The sequence below is a fragment of the Neolamprologus brichardi genome, chromosome 7, assembly GCF_056152115.1.
Source record: "Neolamprologus brichardi isolate AB-2024 chromosome 7, ASM5615211v1, whole genome shotgun sequence".
Lineage (NCBI taxonomy): Eukaryota > Metazoa > Chordata > Actinopteri > Cichliformes > Cichlidae > Neolamprologus > Neolamprologus brichardi.
The window spans coordinates 55,808,192-55,828,558 of record NC_142110.1 but is presented as its reverse complement, the minus strand read 5'-3'; the positions used below and the strand labels follow the sequence as shown (position 1 = coordinate 55,828,558).

Genomic DNA, 20,367 nt, shown 5'->3' with positions numbered 1-20,367 from the left:
ATTGTGGTAACGAGCACGGTAACTAGTTATTATGCCAAAATCAGGAACGCGTTAGTCGTTACTGGGATTTAGATAGGGTCGTTACTCGTTACTTCGTGTGGTGGCTATCGTGGAGCTTCCACCGATTCAGTAACATTAGCAAGTGGTGGAGGCAGCAGGTGGAGGAGGGAAAGGGGACGCAGGAGGAGCAGAGACCTGAGGCGGCCGCCGGTGTCAGGTGAACTGAACTTCAGGTAAGAAGTTATGACCTGCAGTCTATCTGGGTCAGATATAAACCAAGTTTAGGTGGAGTTTATTTTCGTTATTCTGACTTTTCCGTACTGCGTACTAGCTAGCATGATGGAGTTTCTATACAACTGGGTGGGTGCTATGATGTTAACGATGTTAAACTTTATTTTGTTCATAAGTTATTAGAGTTGTCAACCATCCCGTCTGGTATTCAGAGAAAATATTACGTGTTTCTTATTGAGGTGAAAAGGAACAGTTTGTCCCGTAATTCAGCTACAATAAAAAAGGCACAAAGCTGGAGTTATTCTGTGTCTTTGCTGCACAGCTGACTCTTCTTCTTTCATTCTCCCCCTCCCTCTCCTGTTTCTACTTCAATCATGAAAACTGATCAATGATCAGCTGATCGGCTCTCTTGTTTGTTTAGCGCCCACTTTGCGCCAGAAAGAGGAAACCAGCCGATGTCGCGTTAAACAACAGCAGCACGTTTAAGCTTGATCAGCTGTTGTTAGAATTTATTTAATATTAATTTCTACTATCAGCTGATGTTTGCTGGAGCCACAGCTGCAAAAAAGCTGCTGGTCATGATGTCGGTTTGGTTATCTGGTGAGAGGGAAACATGCAGATGAAACCAGGAGATGTCCTTACTGAATCATCAGAGCTGAACAGGTTATGGAGAAACAGGTTTACCTTTTAGGTGACATGAATGAGTTGAAGGGAAGTTATGAACTGTTTCTGAGAGACAGATAACACCAGGATCCTTTTTTAGGTAGCTGACAGCTGGTAACTGTGCAGGTGCGGATCTAGCAAAGTGTTGCCAGGGGGGCAGGTTGGGCATTAACAGGGAGAGGGGGGCACAAAGAAATACTTTTCTTTCTTATTCTCATTTAAAATGTCTCGCTTTTAAAAAATAATTATCTGAATCTTACAACAAACGATTGATAGATTGATACATATATACCATCAGAACAGTGTACATCACTGTCACAACAGCGTTTGTTTTCATTCAAAGGCTTTATGATTTTTCCTATAATGGCGGGCCAGTCTCTAGTCAAAACGCCCGGGCCAATTTTTTGTCCCAAACCAGCCCTGTATGCAGCTCATCTGCAGTCTGGTGTTACCTACATCGCCCTACTCAGAAGGCAGAATTTCAGAGTTCTGAGTACAATCAAAGCACCATGACTGCAGTTTTTGTGTTGGATGTAAAAGGCGCACATGACGCTGTGACGTAGGCTAGAATCATGGCAGCAGTCAATGACGGTCCAGGCGTGGGATTTCTCTCGTGGAAATATGCACATTATTATTATTTTTTCTATTGGTAGGTGGCACAGCGCACTTGTGGCAAGTAAGCAAGCTAGAAGACTGGCAAAGTTATGGAAGCAACACATTAACAAGAGAATTCTGAGTAAAACCAAAGTTACTTTCCCTAGTAACTCGTTACTTTGAAAGTAACGAGTAACTTGAAGTAACTGAGTTACTTTTGATAGAAGAAACTAGTAATGTAACTAAGTTACTCATTTAAAGTAACTTACCCAACACTGCTCATGATCATGCTTGACTTTGCTTTATTCAGTTGCATAAATTGAAATAAATGAACAATGTCTGGATTCTTTCCTAAAAGATGACCATGAAAGAAGAAAATGAAAATATCCCGCTTATTTATCTCGAATAGTGTCAAGCTCACTGACCATCCTTTGTCATCATCCTCTGCCAGCTCCTCCACGTCCTCCTGTGGACCCTCAGTGATGGCCGATGACAGCTTGGACTTGAAGCTGTTGAGCAGGGCCAGCGTCTACCGTAAAGATCAGACATCATTAAAACACACATTAAAAACTACAGAATTTACAGTCAATTTCAATTTCAGTAATTTAGTGCAACATATTGTGCCCTCTTGCCTGTTCCTCTCTGCTTGAGCCTTTTTTCAGTTTTCGGTTCTTGAGCCCTTCATATTTCTTTCTTCCCTCCAAGTACTCAGCCACAGCTTCACTGGTTGGCTTTTTCTCCACTTTAGAGAGTCAAAAGAGACAAAGTAGACAGCTGTTATAGCAGCAAAGCAAGAAATCAGACAAATCTTAACTAACAACTTGAGAAATCTCTGCATGTCCGTACTTCCAACTGTTCTTTACCTATCTCAACAACTGTTTATCCAACCACTTCAAGCTTGCAGGCTGTGTTGCCAAGGAAATGAGTTAAGTGCACTGCCAAGTTTGAGCTTGTTTGGATGAGCGACTCTCTGGCCTGAGGGAGCCAGAATGAAAGCCGGCCAAGAAGTTTTAACTTTTACAAAATTACATTATTTGGATGGTCTAAAATTCAAACTGGTTCATGCAAAGATAACTGGAGAGGTTTTTAATAATAGTCTTTGTCTTTGGTTTCGTCTTTTTGACGACTTGTGAAACTGTTCCTAAACTGAACAGAATTCAGGGATGTTTTATCAGATTTAAAATAAATGAATAAATATTTATTTTTGGATGTTCAGTTTTAAGTGTAATTAACTGCTACTTAACAAATGACAGGTAAACCCCCCCCCAAAAAAACAGAACAAGAGCAGCAAGAAAACATAAAAGGAAAAGCCTTCACAGATGCTGCTGTACATGCTCCATGACCATAATTGCCAGAAAACTGAAAAGATAGTCCGTCCACCTCAGACTGTCATGCTCTGTACGTATCCATGCTATTGCTCACCATCACAAAGAAGGAATAAAATAATCATCCCTCATTTTTTTCCTGATCAAAGATGACATACGTAACGAGCCTTAAGATTTAACCGAGTCAGTTAAATTTTAGCACAGATTAGAGCAAGTGTGAATCATATTCAGCTGATTTGAGAGTAGTGAAGGTCACTTAACTGGTCCTACTGAAATATTATCAAGGAATTAAAAAAATCTATTATTATTATTATTTTTTTAAATGATTATAGAAGGTGACAAATGTAAGGAAAATAGTGGTTTGCACCATCTCCAAGTGTCTGAACCTGTTTGAAAGGACTGAACAGGAGTACATTTTAAAATTATTTTTTAAATTAAGCAGTTTATTTGAAGATCAAAAGCTCTTTTTAAACTTTTGAATTCAAATAAGAAAAAGAGACTAATTATTTTATTGTTTTATTATTAGCATATCCTCCAGTTGATAATGAAACTATAAACGTCAAAATGTTGAATAAATGTCAAAATACTGCACTGACTGTACTTAACAGCCTTTGTTGACTACATACAGAAACTGATACAACTGTTAGGCTACTTCAAAATATACTAGACTAAATTATAGAGGTGGGAATCACCATACAACTCATGATACGATATTATCACAATACTTAACGCACGATACGATATTATTGCAATTTTTTAAAATATTTTGCGATATTCAAATTCTGTACATAAAGGTAAACTTTATCAATATTCATTTTATCTAATATCAAAGTCTCACACTCAGTCTTTCTCTCATTTCAGTTTTATTGTTGACAAACTGAACGGTTTGTATTACAGTATAGTCCAACTTAACTGAATGCAACCATCTGGTACAATTATAGCTATTCTGAACTATGCAATTTATGAAAACTATGCAGCCCATTCAGCAACTGAAGAATTTGAAAGTAAATTAAAACAAAATATAATTTTACATTAAATAAAAAAGTTTTAAACTTAATAATAAAAACATGTCTTAACTTAAAATAAGTAAACTGTCATGTTTATTGCTGCCAAAAAAAAAGTTAAACACATTTGGACAGTGAAGGAATGTCAGGATTCTTGCTCAGAAAAAGGATCAACATGCTCTGAAGTCAGAGCATGTTCCAGTCCACGAAAAAATTGTTTGTAACAAAATATTGATTTCTGCTGTCCCTGTATCGATACATTATTAGCAAACAAAATATCACGATACTACACAGTATCGATTTTTCCCCCCACCCCTACTAAATTATAACGTATGTGGAGCTTGACTTGCAGGAGTCGGAGATTCCTTAGCTAATCATCGCCGATCTCTAATGTGGAAATAAAGCTGCACTGAAAAGAAGAGGATTAATCATGTTGTTGATTCATTCTTTTTTGCTTTTTTCTGTTTCACATCACTAGCTGGACAAAACCCATGAAGTGAAAAAAAAACCCACTTAATAAAGCTTCTTAAATATAAATATTTTTATTTTGCTATGTTTTGTCTAATTTACAGACATAAAATATAAGTGAGAGCACAACCAACTGAACTAACTGACAATGAAGATATTCCTTAGTTTCATCTCTAATACAAATAAAAGGAAGGAAACTAGACTGTAGCCGTCTAGTGCAACAGATGTACTGTATGAGCTGTGTGTGTCACAAAGTACAGACAGGGAGGGTAAAATCACAGTATGCTGGGAATACTTTTCCACCAAACTGTCCTCTCTGCAGTATGTGTGAAAAATTCTCTCATCGTGAATAGAAGGAGAGACAATCAGTGTGCTGACATCGGTGTCTCATGCAGTTAATGTGCCTCTGTAAATCTCAGAGTTCAGGTGTACAGTCTGTGAAGTCACAGAGTGGCAGACAGTGAGCACAGTCTGCTGGCTGTCTGAGCACTTTCTTTCCACAACAAAATGTGATGTCACACACAGACACAAGCCCCAGATCACCGTCACCTCACTCGCCAAGCTGTGCCACTCCTGACTGGATGCTCTGACATATTCAGCTGCACTAAATAAATGATGCAACAGAGAAAACACACGAGGCCCCTGCTTGTCATTTAGGAGAGAGCTGCTATTTTATGAGTTCATGAGACAACATATTTCCCAAAATAAACTAACAGAACAACAAAGAACTTAAGGCAGGCATATGAACCAGACCTTACTGAAAAGCTTGTTTAAATGACCCAAGCATGCACAACTAACTAGAGACTATACCAACTGAAACCCTTAAATATCCTCCTGAGAACCAGGCTGTTCATTTATGTCCTCTGTAATGGATATTTGTTTTTGGTCTATATCTTTTGACTTATTTCAGGTAACCTACTAAGTCCTAAAGTACTAAATAGAGGAACCTTCCATTGATATCGCATGTGTTTGGGTGGGCTCTTTTAGCTGTAAAAGAAGAAAGAAATCACAAAAAAGTGCAATGGGGAGATTCCCTTTTCCTTGGTTCTCAGGAGGATATGATTAAAAAAAATAGAATAACAAACTGGACAGGTCATGTTTCATGTAAGTCATTGGTCAATCTTGGTTTGAATAAAAGACAAATACAAAATGTGTTATAACTACAGAAAAAAAGAAGAAAAAAAAAACTATTTGTGTGTCTTTAAACAATAATTCATTATGCACTTTGAGAAAATTAGAAGGAGTTGCTCCAAACCAAATGTCAAGACATCGCCCTCCCTGGGCCTGGTTCTGCCGGAGGTTTTATCTTGTTAAAAGGGAGTTTTTCCTTCCCACTGTCGCCAACTGCTCAAAGGGAGTTGTCTGATGTTTCTCTCTTTACTTTACAATATAAAGCACCTTGAGGTAACTGTTGTTGTGATTTGGTGCTATACAAACAAAAACTGAACTGAATAATGTAACTTGCTTCGTGGTACAGTACAGCTGATTCAAGAAGTGAGTGCTTCAGTTTTGGTGAGTGAAATTCTGGTGGATCCTTTGCAAATAACTCCAAATAAGAAATCACTTAATTTCCAAACCAAATGCACACAGATCACAAAAAAGGGGGGGGAAAATCAAAGTATAAGACTTTCCCCCACTTGACTGGTCTCATTACTGAAGTCTGTTGTGCTGCTTAGAGGGGCAGCCCTTTTTCTGACTTGATTTATGACGCAAACACGTGATCTTCCTCCATCTCTTGCCCAGTCACCTCTGCTGCAACCTATGACATGCCGGATGCTGACTGATGATGCCCTGAGGTCATGCGCGAAGAACACACATCCCTTCTCCAGCTGTTGTCACTGACTATCCCTGAGTTTGATGACATTTTAAATTATATTCCTCCCCTTTCCTGTCACCTGGGATCTAGAGAGCTACAAATCAAGCTGCTGTTACAGCAACCGAGGTGTGTTGTGGACGACAAACGCCCCTTTCACAGGATAAAGTTTTCCCCATTCTCTGTTAAACAATCAGGAGTTTTTAACAAAGTCAAAGTGGCACAATAAGAAGTAATAAATAAAGGTAGTTAAACTGAGTAAACTGTGTAAACTTCAAAGCTGCTCTGCTGATTGTTTAAAAAGAAACACAAAACAACCTCCCTGAAATGAATTTTTAGATGGCTTTGTGTTACTGTTGTATAGATGCATGACACATGCCTTCCTAAAGTAACCACAATTCAGTGATATACTGCCTTTTGTAATTCATAAACAAAATAAGCAAGACATTATGAAAACTAAAGGGACTCCATCATTAAGAGTCCATGCAAGAAGTGATGTGGTTGTGATTTACTTGCATCACTTTGTAGCTGATGATTGGTAACTAGTGGACATCCCAGGCTCCTGTTGTCTAGGTAACGCTCTAATTTATACTACTCTATCATATGTCCCCTACTGGCATGTTTCAGAGTCGTTGGCAATTCAGATTCAATTCCCTGACTTGCATTGCTCTGTACCTGCTGGTTGCTAGCAAACATTTTTGTCTCGAGTTGCCTAGGTAACCCTCTAATTGGCAGTAGGTTCAATCGCTTGCCTCAAAGCAGAGAAATTTTTAAGTGGCTACATAATGTTTCTAGTGGTTATGTTGCCCGTTGTCACTAAATGTTATTATTTTTCTGTGTCCTCTGGTCACCAAGTTGTACTTGTACTTGCTTCCTGGGTGTCATAATTTGATCGCATGCTATCAAATTAGGAACATTTCTGACTAAAAAAAAAACAAGGCAATAAGTTACCTTATTTTATCTGAGCAGCGCTTTTGGGGGTTTAAAGTGGATGAAAATACCAAAGATGTTTTTTGTAAAAACAATCAAGCTGGTCTAAGACTCCCAGTTGATCTGCTGAGCAGTTAAAATAATAATTTCAATCACAGTATTTGGCATTTCATATAGCATTCAATTGATACATGTCCTAAAAATGAACAACATGACTGACAAGGCACCAGTGTAATACAACGCCAGGAATACACACGCAGACCTGTATAATATCTAAGTGGGATAAAGTATGCTGCCACATCATTTTAGAGGGTTTTGAATGGACAGTAGTTTCAGAATGCCTCTCTTATTTTTGGCTCTGGTACCCAGTGGTCATGCCAAGAAAGAGAAATCCAGACTGCAGGAACATGCTATAATTTCTGTGAAAGCTGAAGAGAAAACTGAAGTGATGATTGTGATGAACTAAACTGTGTGTTAAAGGTGAATTCTGAAGAGACGGTTTGCATTTCAGGCCAATCAAGTTTAATGCCAGGCACAGCGGTGAGTGAGGATAATGAATGGACACAGAATGACATCAGGCAGGCATGCAGATCAAGAATCATATACACACTGATGGTATATTACAGGCTGAAGAATATGCATTTAACAATATTTTAGTGCAGGCACAATAAATTACTATTATTATTATTATTATTATTATTACATTTATTTTATGTTATTTCAAGTATTCAATTACTTGCAGTAGAAAAATCTTTGATAATCTTAACTGCCTTGTAAGTGATAGTAAACTGATCATCTCTAGGACTTTCCACTGTCAGCTGCAGAAAATGGGAATTTGGAGATGCCATCATGACTTTCCTGTTTTGCCATATCTCAGATGACATAATTTACCAAGAACATATCTAGTGGATTATATGACAACCCCCCGATGATTTGTTACAGATGCAAAATAATTCAAACAAGCATCATGTGGTCACTGAGTAAGCACTGACCAATTAAAGAGACATGTGAGCGAATGGCACCAGACGCTGACCTTCACAAAGTGGTCAAAGCAGAATCAGGAGAAAATTTTTAGCTTAAAGGGATGGCATTGTCTCTGTGTGTGTGTGTGTGTGTGTGTGTGTGTGTGTGTGTGTGTGTGTGTGTGTGTGTGTGTGTGTGTGTGTGTGTGTGTGTGTGTGTGTGTGTGCGTAGCCCTTATTGCTGCACAGCTTCTCCAGTGAGATGAGATAAAACAAAAACCTCACCACAGTGCTCGTCTGTGGCTGAGTGGAGTTACAAGATTTACTGCATTTAAGCAGACATCCGTCTCCCCTGCAGCGGCCATTGGCCCATGACATCTATCCATTCCATTTAATGGAATTAACTTTTGTTTCCAACACAAAAATGTAACGAGGAACTCTTTAAAAGAAACCCCTGCCTCTGGCTAAGCTGACAGGAAAGAACAAAACAAAGGCCCCTGGCTGAATTTAAATACCTTGTAAGATAATAGAGGAGCTTAGGCTACTCGCCATTAGGTATAACAATGCAAGGCTGCTACTGTCTCAACACCTGAATCAATAAGTGGATTTTTTAGTGAGTGTTAGAATAGAGATTAAATTGAGAGCAACACAAATTTAGAGGGAGCAAAAGAATTGTAGTTAATGATAGTATTGGAGTACAACATAGTGACTGCATCTTGTCCTCTTTAATCTAAAATCATGCCGCCAATTGGCAGCAAATAAACATTAGGGTCTGTGTCTCTACTTAAAAGCATGACTCCATCAGTGTTTGTGGAGACAAAAACAATGTTTGAGCAACAAGAGCTCTTCGTGGACTTTTGTAAATTTTGGCTGGTGGTAATCCCACACTTAGGCTGCTCCCTGCAGACACCCCCTGTAAACCACTTTGTTTTGTTGCACAACAACACACACAACCTCAGGCTAACCTCTGTGTCTGAGTGGTTTTTGTAATTCTCAAAAATGCGTTTCAGCGTCAGCAAAAATCCAGTGATTGACAGCATTATGACAGACTGGAGTGTGGTGAAGACCAGAGGAGATTTGGGGGCAGATTTGTACAGAATTTAGTTGGGCCAAAGCTGCAAACTAACAAACACATTGGGTTTGATGTGCAACCATGGTGGCCACTCAACAATTTTTACCCATGCAATTTTCAGAAAGCTTCAACACAAAAATGCAGGCCGTTTAGGTGGGGGGGAAATAGACGTCTGCAACTAATTGACAAAATCAGAGGGTTGCCTGTCTCAGTGTCCATTAGCAGAGAATGTAGCACAGACCACCCTCCTAGAGACTTACTTCACACTTAGATCTACTTTTAAAGATCATTAAAAAAAACCCTAAACCTATAAATATATATTATATACATATAATATACACCCACTATATCATCTGCCACCAATAAATTTTAAATATAATGGGTTACACCAGGACACTTAAGAGTGCATGTAGGGGATTAAACATTTGCACACATACCCTCCTTGACTTCATCTTTTGCAGGTTTTGAACTTTCTTCTTTTCTTTGCTTTATGGCCTGCAGTTCTTTCTTCAACTGTCGCGCCTCTTTCCGTAATTCATCACTGTAAATGGAGAAATACAGTTTTGAGATCATAAACTCAACATATACATCTGTTATAAAAGGAATACACTTGTTAACAGACAAGAAGAATCCCAGAGCGGCAGGCCCAAAGAAAAAAGTCATCCATTACAAACAAGAATAGAATAGTTTGAACAGACATTTGGCTCCACTGGCTTCATCGCAAAACAAACACAAGGCATACATTTTTTTTTACGTTTTAAGAATATTAAATGTCTTTATAAACAAGTTGCTACTTGTCATTATGGTGGGCACATATACGAAACACAGAATAAAGAAGGCACATGGAAAAGCTGGTGTTGGTTCAGTAAACAGAAAACACTTTCCTCGAGAGTTTGTGCCCTTAGTTGCTTGTTTGAAGTCTTACTGAATGCAACATGATGTTCACTTTTTAAATTATAGTTCCCATTTAGAGTCAAACAAGACACTAGCCTGCAAACGACCAGTGTCCCCCGATTTCTCAGTCAAATCGGTTCTTCGCTCATCTGATCGCTTTTCAAAACATCCAAATGGTGACAGCCAAATCACTCAACTTGACACTTCAAACAGGACTTCACTAACCAGTGGATGATGTCACAGTGGGTATTACCCATCTTTTTATTGTGGTCAAGACCAAAGTGGAGAGAGGCGAGTCTGGAATTTGAACTTTGGTCTTAAGTGAAGATCAAGAACTCAAAAATTAAATCCCAGGTTGATTTAGACACTTTCCAAGTCAAGTCACAGGTAATCACTAACAAGAACCATGTCAAAGCCAGTCAGTCTAAAGCCAAAATCCTCTTCCTCTTTTTTCGACTGCTTCCTTTAGAGATCTGCTTGCATCTCACCCTATCACTTGCATCCTCCTCTGTCACACCAACCAGCTGCATGCCTGATGTAGTGCATGCCCTTCACTACATCCATGAACTTCCTTCAGGTCCCTCTCATTTCTTCCTGCCCGGCAGCTCCATCTTCAACATCCTATGTGTGTAATATATTCAGTCTCTCTCCTTGACACATGTTCTAAATGTCTCACTCTCTAACTTTGTCTCCAAACCGCTCAACCTGAGCTGCTCAAGAACCAAAGCTGTGTTTCAGACCATAAACTCATCCCTTTTGCGATATAAACGGAAAGTGATGAATCTCTGGGGTTGGTTTTTAAAACTGAGTTACAGTACTTTTTTTTTTGGCAATCTAAAGCTAAATTTGACCTCAACAAAATTTGTTAATGAGGTCAGTATCATGTTCATATTTGTACAAAAGAGCATGCACATAATTAATTTGCATATAAATCAAAGCACTACACAAGTTGTATGAAGTTAAATATGAATGTTTTTCGATACATAAAATACACAATGCTCTGAGTGGCAGAAGTAATAAAAAACTTTATACTTCCTCCGCTCAAGTGGCACTGCAATAACTATCCCAGGCACTCCTCTCCTGGCTAGCCACCCTTGTAAAACCTTTAACTGGATGACAGAGGCAGGCCAAGGCACATCCTCACTTCCTTAACTCCAAGGTGGTGTCCTCTTGGCAGGCGGCCTGAAGCCCAGCTCATACAAGGCCAGCAATGCTGATTATTGTTCCCCATCATATGACTGAGACTTCTGCCAGTTACAGAGCAGATATGTTATGTTAAGAAATGATAATATTTTTGTACTGCCTGACAGCTCTGTTTTCATCCCATTCACTTGCAGAGCCACAAAGCACAGGTAAGCTGCACAGTCTGGGCCCCTGGCCTAGAAACATCTGAGGCATCTCCAGACCAAACAATGGCTGCTTTTGTTTCCTACATCTGCTTTTCTGGACAGACATTCATTTATATCCTTTCTCTTTCCTTTTATGTGAAACTTTGATTCTTGTGTTTGTAGCTAGTGCTATATTTGTTTAATTCTCTGACATTGTCTGTGGCAAAGTACTGAGGCATCAAACTGAGTGATATTTTAACTGTAAGTGGCTCAGCAAATATTAACAGCTGTGTCTGACTTGATGTCATGTCTCTTCCTTGTTAGCTTTCCTGGTTCTTCTGAGGATACACATAAGGAATCAGTCAGACATACAGTTGTTAGTCCTCTGTTTTCCTGAAGAAAAAAAAATTGCTTCAGCTGAATCCAAACTAAGTTGCCAACGGTAGAAACTGGTTGGCAGACACTGCCTATGCGAGGAAGTTGCTTGCTCAGCTCAGTCTACAGAAGAATCAATAACAACAAACCTCTTTTCTAAGACATATTTTACATAAAGCATTGTAATGCGACACAGATGTGAAAACCCATAGGTGGGCAAAGAACGTAATAATTTGAAGACTCCAGCTGCAATTCACACTCCCACATGATGAATGGGTTTTTGTCTCGCTGGTGGTACTCTTTGATTAAAATGATAGCAGAAAACTCTCCATCCACGTTACTGCAGAATTACTGCAGTAGGTGGCCAGTTAACTATTTTGTTTTTTTAAGGTGATGAAGGCAGCAACAAACCTTTTTAATACCAACTGTCAGATTTAACAAAGATTGTGCAAATGCAAGCTGAGCTCCAATAATTTAATATTGCACTTTCATTAAGATGTTTTAAAAAAGTCACACACACAACGAAAGAGGGTTTAACAGCCTTACTAGTAGAACGGATCAAGTTTCAAAAACATGCTTGATCCTGCTCTTCCCATTTATGCAATGTTCTAGCAATTTTTTGTACTTCTTTGTAACAATTTCAAAACTTGTCTGCTATCATCTGATACAATTTGGGTACAATGGCTAATACTTGGGAATAATATTGGTATCGAATGTAGCCAGGGACTAAGACTTTTGTTCCGTGTATTGACTATTTCACCGGTACTGTCTAACCATATTCAGTAAAGGCATGCAAGGATTGAAGGATGCTGGTGCTAGGATTGCTAATGTTTATCAAGTTAAAAAATATTAGGCCTTTTAATTGAAATTAGCTGCTAGGAATATATACTGCTGTGGACACTGAAACATCACAGGGTTGACCAGCTGAAGATTGAGGTTTTAGCCTCTTTAGCCAAACACTCAAAAAAGTGAATTTGGGTGGTTGTTACACTTAGAAGAGTATAAATTGTAATTTAATTAGTGCTGTCAGCGTTAATCTTGCTAAAATGACGTTAACGCCATAACTGCATTAACGCGGCAAATCTCCGTTAACAAGTTACCGCGGATCGCCCCGTGCGTGGGGCTGCACTGCGTCAACATGTTACCGCGGTTAGCTTGCCACGTTAATGCAGTTATGGCGTTAACGTCATTTTAGCGAGATTAACGCTGATGGCACTAAATTTGATCAAAAATAATTTTATGTTTATATGGTGAATCATATAAGATCTTGTTGAAATGACATGATACAGTCTTGCAGGAGTGGTTAGTTGCCTGGACACGATACCACAAGATCACATGAGATTTCAAACCAAAAGAAAATCACTGAGGTTATAAGAGGCAGAAAAGCCTACACACACCACGTGTATGCTATCATTATTGTATATCGACAAAAAAAAAAAGAAAAAAAAAATATATATAAAATCTATATCTATCTATATCTTTCCTTGTTATTGTGTACTTGTTGTAAATAATCATTGACAGCTCGGTGGTGCGCTGCTTAGCACTGTTGCCTCACAAGAAGAAGGTCCTGAGTTCAAATCAACCATCTGGCCTGCATGGCTTGCATGGGTTCTCTCCGGATACTCTGACTTCCTCCCACAGTCCAAAGACATGCAGTTAGTGGGGTTAGGTTAAATGGTAATTCTAAATTACCCATAAGTGTCAATGTGACTGCAAATTGTTCTCTGTGTTAGCCTGCGATAGACCGGCAAGTTTTATGTTATCCAGACTGTAATTTTTTTTAACATTTCAAAAAGTAACTCTTTAAATGAACTTATTCATGAAAAGGATTTCAGCATTAATAACTGGCTTTGTATTAGCAGCAACTACTTTTGTTGGACTAATGTAATTTGCATGGGTTAAACTAAGTTGGACTCAACTGCATTAAATAAGTTGATTAATCTTTAATAAATTATGGTCCAAGTTAAGTTGGTCCAACTGAAATACATTAAGTTGGAATAATAGAACTGCATAATGCTAAAATAAAGCAATTTAATCACGTGGAAATTTTTTCTATGATTTATTTAATACTGTGTGCACCTAGTCAACACAAATTTATCTGCCTCCAAAAAGTCACATAGGCTGCAGGCATGTGGCTTTTTACTAGTTATTGTTATTATTATTGTTGTTGTTATTTTACTAGTGGCAGTAGCCATCTTTCACAGCTCACTGAGCTCAGGTGACCATTCTAATAGTAAAGACTTGTTGGCAAAGGCTGTGCAGTACACTATATTATATTATCCTTATACAGAAGCTCCCCATTCATTTAATAGTGAGGAGATTCTGTAGTTTTGGCAGCACTGATGATCATACAGTTGGGATTTCCAAATGCCCTTTAATCTAGTATCTCTTGTGGGTTTTATAGGAACATCATCTCTGACACTTCTCTGGCATTAATGGGCATTAATAGGAAGGATTTTGCAAGCCTATTTTTGAGTAAAGAACACACTGGACTACGTGATCATTTTTGACCTGTCTTGACATGTTGCCATTAGGAAAACAGGAGATGTATCCAAGGCAACAGCTGAACAATCAGCCCCATAACCATGGTGCCAATAAAGAAAAAAGGGCAGAAAGGACAGGAAAAGCCCCACCAACACCTGTTAGGACACACCTCGGGGCTCAGCAAATTCCTCCCAAGACCCTCACATCATAACACAACAAACTACTCTGTTTCTACACTTGTTGCCCAGTCCGAATCACAATGTTTTGTCTAATGTATGTAAACGCATGTTTTAGTCATAGATTTTTTTAGGCAGCCAGCATTATCAATGTTAAGATGGACATTTATAACTCAGGTTCAGCAAAAAACAAGGAAAAAAAAACAAAAGAAAATAACACTTTAACAACACTTCATTCAGTGCAAGGCAAGAATAACTGAAGAAGAGAATAAAGGACAGACAAAACACAGGGTAGCTCCTTCTTGTCCCATTTCTGCAAGTCTACCCATTCCTTTACTCAATAAGGCAATCTATTTGCCAGCAGGAGAGATGATTTTAACAATCATTTTAAAAAACAAGGCCAATCGGAGAGGCACTCATCTGTTGTCATTTGTTGCCAGATAAACAGACCAAAACTGGCAGGACTAGATATATTATCAATCTTTTTTGTGACTCCCTACTAGCCCCTGCGGTCTGAGTGTACTTTGGGGCTGCCAGCTACTGTCACTCCTGAAAATTCAAGAAATGTGAAAACCAGAGAGCTGTGGATGATTAACTTTTCATAAAGAAAGCATATGAAGTGATTGGCAGTAGACCAAGTACTCATGATTCCGAACCTTGCATTTAATACTCCAGTGTCTGGCAGGAGTCTGAGGCTGACACAGGAATTTGACAACCTTAAAAATAGTAAAGTGATGACTGTATGGTTCATCAAAAATTCAATAGTTTTTCCAAAATAGACAAGCACGCTGTGCTATCCTTTTTTGGATTTCTTTGTATTCTCATCTTGCCTTCAAATGGCTTTCACGAAATGTAAATACTGACAGAAATCAAACAGTTTTCACTTAAAATGTGGCCACAGCGTGATTAAGATGGGTCAAAAGTATGTCTAAAAGTAAAATTTAACACCTCAGAGTTATTTAGAGTAAGTACACCACAAGGGTGGCAGCAGCAGCTTCTCTTTGCTACGTTGGATTAAATCCAGTCTAATGACTGAGCAAGTGATGTGGATGAATGTGCTAGAATAACAAGGTGGCTGGGTGAACTCCCCTCGGGGGGCACTCCATGGCTTGGTCAAAAGCCAAGGAGAACTGTGAGCTGGAGTTGAAGAATCTAACCTCAACACAGGAATTTGCAGGACTTTGCAAAGTGATCTAGGTCAACGCAGTGGACCAAGGTTCCTTTTTAGAGCGCTTCACCTGCCTAATTTCTGAAACGATGCTTTAGCCTTCATCTAATCAGTTATGCTGGAAATAACTCATTAATGTCATAGAGTATTAACTGTATGAATTATATTTAGTTTCACATTTTCTACTTCACTTAAATATTTTGACATAAATGTGCACAGTATCAGATGATGATGCCGATTACAGTCCAAGCCTGACTTTTGCTTTTTATTCACTTTGAATTATATAAAACAAACAAAGAAACAAAAAAAACCCTCAAAACTTCACACATCTTAGATATGCATTGCTGTATGGAACTGTTTCCAGCAAGCAAGTGCCCCATATGGTGCAGACATGCTACAGTGGTCCAGAGATGTGTAAACCTGGCAGTTCCAAAACATACACAACTCTGCTGCCAAGAACTGGATTATCTCAAGCAGGTTTCTGTACAAATGCAGCGCTGAATGCTTTCATGATCTCTGCAACCTTTCCCTGAGAATGCACTGGGTTATGACCAATGACAAGAGACAAGTGCAGCCAATTAATACACAGTGACATACTGTCTGCAGCTTGGTCGGGATAATTAGTGTCTGATGTCTCATTTAAGGTAAACTGTCCACAAGGCTAAGGGAATGCTTTCTTAAGGTGTTTTAAATACTGAAAAGATGTTTGAAATGTGGAAAGAGAAACAGACCCAACGTGGCAGAAGACCAACAGATGAAGAATAGAACTACAGGGGCCGGTCAATTCCTTAGTTAGTCAATCAACGGAAAGCGAGTCAGCAACTCGTTTGAAAAATGATTAATCTTTATAGTCGTTTTTTAACTAAAACCTTCTCCAACGTGAAGATTTGGTTTTCCTCTGTTTTATATTAACGTAAACTGACTCTCCCACAAACATTTACTCTCAGGTTTTGGAAAATTGTGGTAACATTTTATAGACTAAACAACTCAACGAATTAAGAAGACATTCACAAGATTAAAACACACACAGCTTTGATTAGAGCACGTGGCAGAGTGCCAGAGGGAACATAGATTTTTCTTTTCTCTCGAGGAGTTTGACACTATGATAACTTGAAATTATATATTATATACAAATTCACTGGTTCCATCTCCTCAGATGAGAATATCTCCTGGTTTTCTTTTATGATGTTAAAATTTCTTTGGGCTGGGAATGTTTGAAAGGAACATTAAACATTAATTTACAGCCAATATAATATACTGATATTGGCATACTCTTATACTGGCTGTAAAACCTTCTTTTTGTAATATAGTACAACACTCAAAAAAGATGCTTGGGTAGCTTTAGAAATAGTGTCATTAAACAGAATGTCCTACAGAATGGCTTCAACTTCTTTGTTTAAAACACACTTAGCATTGTCTGCAGCACATGTAGGAGAGTTGCATCACAGAGGAGCAGACAGTAATGCAAAGTCAAGATAAAGTTAATGAACAATGACCCGCATAGCTTTTCATAAACATATGGGAAAAGCAGAGTATATATATTAAACAAAAACAGTCAATGTGCTGATGAATACATTTTTTACTACCCTAAAACTGCTGCTGGCTTTGGGCCCCAAAATACAGTATTCTTACACTCTAAAGAAGAAAATCTACATCATAATCAATATTGAAAAGTCACTGTAAATCAGATACTGGATCCTTTATTTTCCTACATTTATTCACACCTAAATACATTTCTATGTATCATGTGTATACACCTACACTAAAAATACACACAAGTCCCGACCAAATGTAATTTTAATTAGAATATTCTACAGATGACATGAAAATGAAAATCTGGAAGACACACTGAATTAAAAAAAAAAAAAAAAGTAACTCCATCTGTATTATTAAGTCACCAAATACACATAAGTGATAACAAGTGGAATAAATAACAGGATGTGCTGTTCTGTCATTATCTTCAGTCTGCTGTAACTAAAAAGCCATTACCAGAAACAGCAGAGGGAGCCAGGCCATGCTGGCAGAAGCAGCTCACCCTGTGTCCCACAGCCATATGGAAGCGTTTTGCTTCCCCAGTCATGCCCCGTCGGGTTTAACAAAAGTGGCGACTACCACATACACTGCTTTTGGGACTTCATTCCGTAGTGTCTTTTATAAAGCACCCCCCACCCTCCCACTCAAGACAAAGAGGCCCACTTGAAAGAGCAAAGGCACTTGATCAATAGTAACATAAAGGGAGTGTCAAACTGTAAGTGTAAAGGCTTAAAGAGAGGTACCCACAACATCGACTACACAACAAATTGAGGCAAACTCTGGGAGAAATGAATGTGTTTTGATCAATTGTGTCCTTAGTTTTAAAGTTGTATTCACAGGTAAACTATTATTTGGAAACTGAATGCTGAATATGAACAAGTCCAAGCATTTTGCAGTGACGGAATATTGCAGTGGAATATCATCTGGCTCCTGGAAAGCAACTTAAGACAGTTTTTACATCAAGTCAAAACTATTTTGGATTCATGCACACTCCTAATTTCATAGTTTTCTCAGCAATAGGGGGAGCTTTGTAAAATTTACTCCGTAAATCACTACAAACCTGTATCTCTCTCTCACATACTCACACTCACACACATAGCAAGTACAAAGGAATTAAATGAAAGACCAAATAGCAGAAGTCATGCAGCAGTGAAGGCCATCAGACAGAATGGAGATTAGTGACTGCTGTTAACATCCTGCCTCCTTTTTCCCAGGTGACTAGATAGCAGTTGGTGTTCTTCCTTGCGGACAAAGTAGCTGAAAGCCCAAAGCAAAGCAACGGTGGGAGAGCAAGCTCACCCTGCAACAATGCCCCCTTTGTCCTGTACTAACACTGTACCTACCAGCCTGCTCTTTGATTCCCTGCCAAGACAAACCACTGTGTTGGGTTACAGTTCTTGTAGCAAAACAATCTGCGCTTGTGTTTAATATACTGCAGTCTGCCTGCATTGAGCTGGCTGTCAGTCAGGGCACGCACACACGCACACACACACACACACACACACATCTGACTGGGGGCCCACTCTTTATCCTATTAGCACTAATGAGAGAGGGGTATGTTGATTATGTGTGCTGAGAGCTACCTGTGAAGAGGATATTGTGGAGAGATAACTGTTAAATCACTCTCTCCATTCTCCACAGGTCATTTTCATCCAAATATTATCACACACACCATCACTCTCACCTCCATTGCGCCCACACGGCTGGCTTGGACAGACGTGCTGTTTACTGCTAAGTAAGCAATTCGTGTTGAATGCCAATTTTCCTGCTTCAAAGAGCAGAGTCCTGATGTTGGTCCAGTGAGAAACAACTGAGATGTGCGAGCTTTGGTGTGTGTGCGTGCGTGCATGTGTTTGTGAGAATGTATCAAAGTAAGTGGGTGTGTATTGACAGAGCTGGAGGTAATGTAAAAAAACAGGTTAGACTCCACTTCATTGGGTGAGAACTAAATAAATCATTTTGGGGAAAAAGTAGGAGAACTGGAGATAAGGACTTCTAGTAGACAATTTTTCTTGAAGAGCCACTGCAAGTTTAGTGTACTTGTCACAAGGAGGCTTTGAAATCTGTTGTTTAATGTCTCTTTGGCTCTGAAGAGAGTTTTGTAACAAGTGAAAAACACTTATCAGTTATACAATATTGGGTATTCTAAGTTTGGGCTTGTGCTTAAAGTTTAAATGTGAAGTTAGCTGTATGATGGGAAAAGGAGGATCTAGTGGTTTGTTTGGAGCTTTTCAGATACTATTGACTAGGACTTTATGGTCTGAAATTTCTGAATTCTGACCTCAAAGTTTTCCACGGCAAATGTAAAGAATCAAAATGGCTGTGAGCAGGAACTTTCTTAAGTTCATCCACCGCTACTCATGAAATCAGGGTGCATGATATTAGTCTTAGTTTCTTAATAAGAACTTCAAACTTCCATCATACTTCTTCAAGCAGGATGTCTAAAATGTATGGCTTCCAGGTTATATCTAACAGCACAGGAGCAGGAAGAGTCTTCAGTCTCTGCTACTTTGTTTTAGACCATTCTTTTTAGTCTGTCTTGCGAATCACCCAACTTCAAGTATTCCCTAAATAGGAGCAGTTTTTCCATAGCTTCAGTTTCTCTCCCTTCATAAAAACTGTATGAGGATGATTCTTCTTTATATCTCGTGTGTGAACTTCACTGATGCTTCTAGTTAGGGCTGCAAATGTTCTGACAGACACACAGCTGTATCCTACAGCTGTCAGCTTTGTGTTAGGACTCTGCAAACTGAAGCCACTAAAGTGGACGTTTGGAAATATTTATGGTACCTTTTGTAAACAAATGGAATTATACAATTCCACTACCAGGATATAGCCATACTCCATAACATGTATTCACTATGTTAATGTGGAATGAAAGTTATCCAGATTAAAAATCCAAACATTTAGCATTAACAAGTCAGAGTGACCCACCCTCAAAAAACCCTCGAAGACAAATGCAAACAAAGAGTCACACTTTTAAAACACAAAAAGTTCCTGAATTAGCTCAAACACTGAAATGAATACCTTTGCATTCAAGCATCAAATCAAACTATCAAAAAACTTCACACACAGATTTATTGACATTTAATGTATAACAACTGGTTCAGGACTGATACTTATTTTTTTTTTTTAAGTATTTAACTGCATTGTTTTTTGTTCCATCATATTTTTTTGGTCCACAACCACCTCTCCTTTTTGAGAGGAAAGGTGGTTGAGAGGTGATTTAACATTATGCGTAGGAAGAGGCAAGCAGACATACTGTGCCTTCTTGAGAAAGAGAGAAAGCACGTTTGCCTCTATTTGTTTGTGGTCCACACCTGCTCCCATGGACACTGTGGAAAAGC

At 38.7% G+C, this 20,367-nt stretch overlaps 1 protein-coding gene across 1 annotated transcript in view; it reads right to left on the bottom strand.

Annotated features, from left to right (window-relative positions):
* The window catches only part of cwc27 (CWC27 spliceosome associated cyclophilin), a 32,534-nt gene that overhangs the window by 5,547 nt on the left and 6,620 nt on the right, over window positions 1–20,367 (bottom strand). The window contains exons 11-13 of the mRNA XM_006804740.3: window positions 9,500–9,603; window positions 2,121–2,230; window positions 1,914–2,017 (exon numbers count right to left, since the gene is read on the bottom strand). Of these exons, the coding sequence (XP_006804803.1) occupies window positions 1,914–2,017; window positions 2,121–2,230; window positions 9,500–9,603 (318 nt within the window). The remainder of the gene's footprint in view (window positions 1–1,913; window positions 2,018–2,120; window positions 2,231–9,499; window positions 9,604–20,367) is intronic.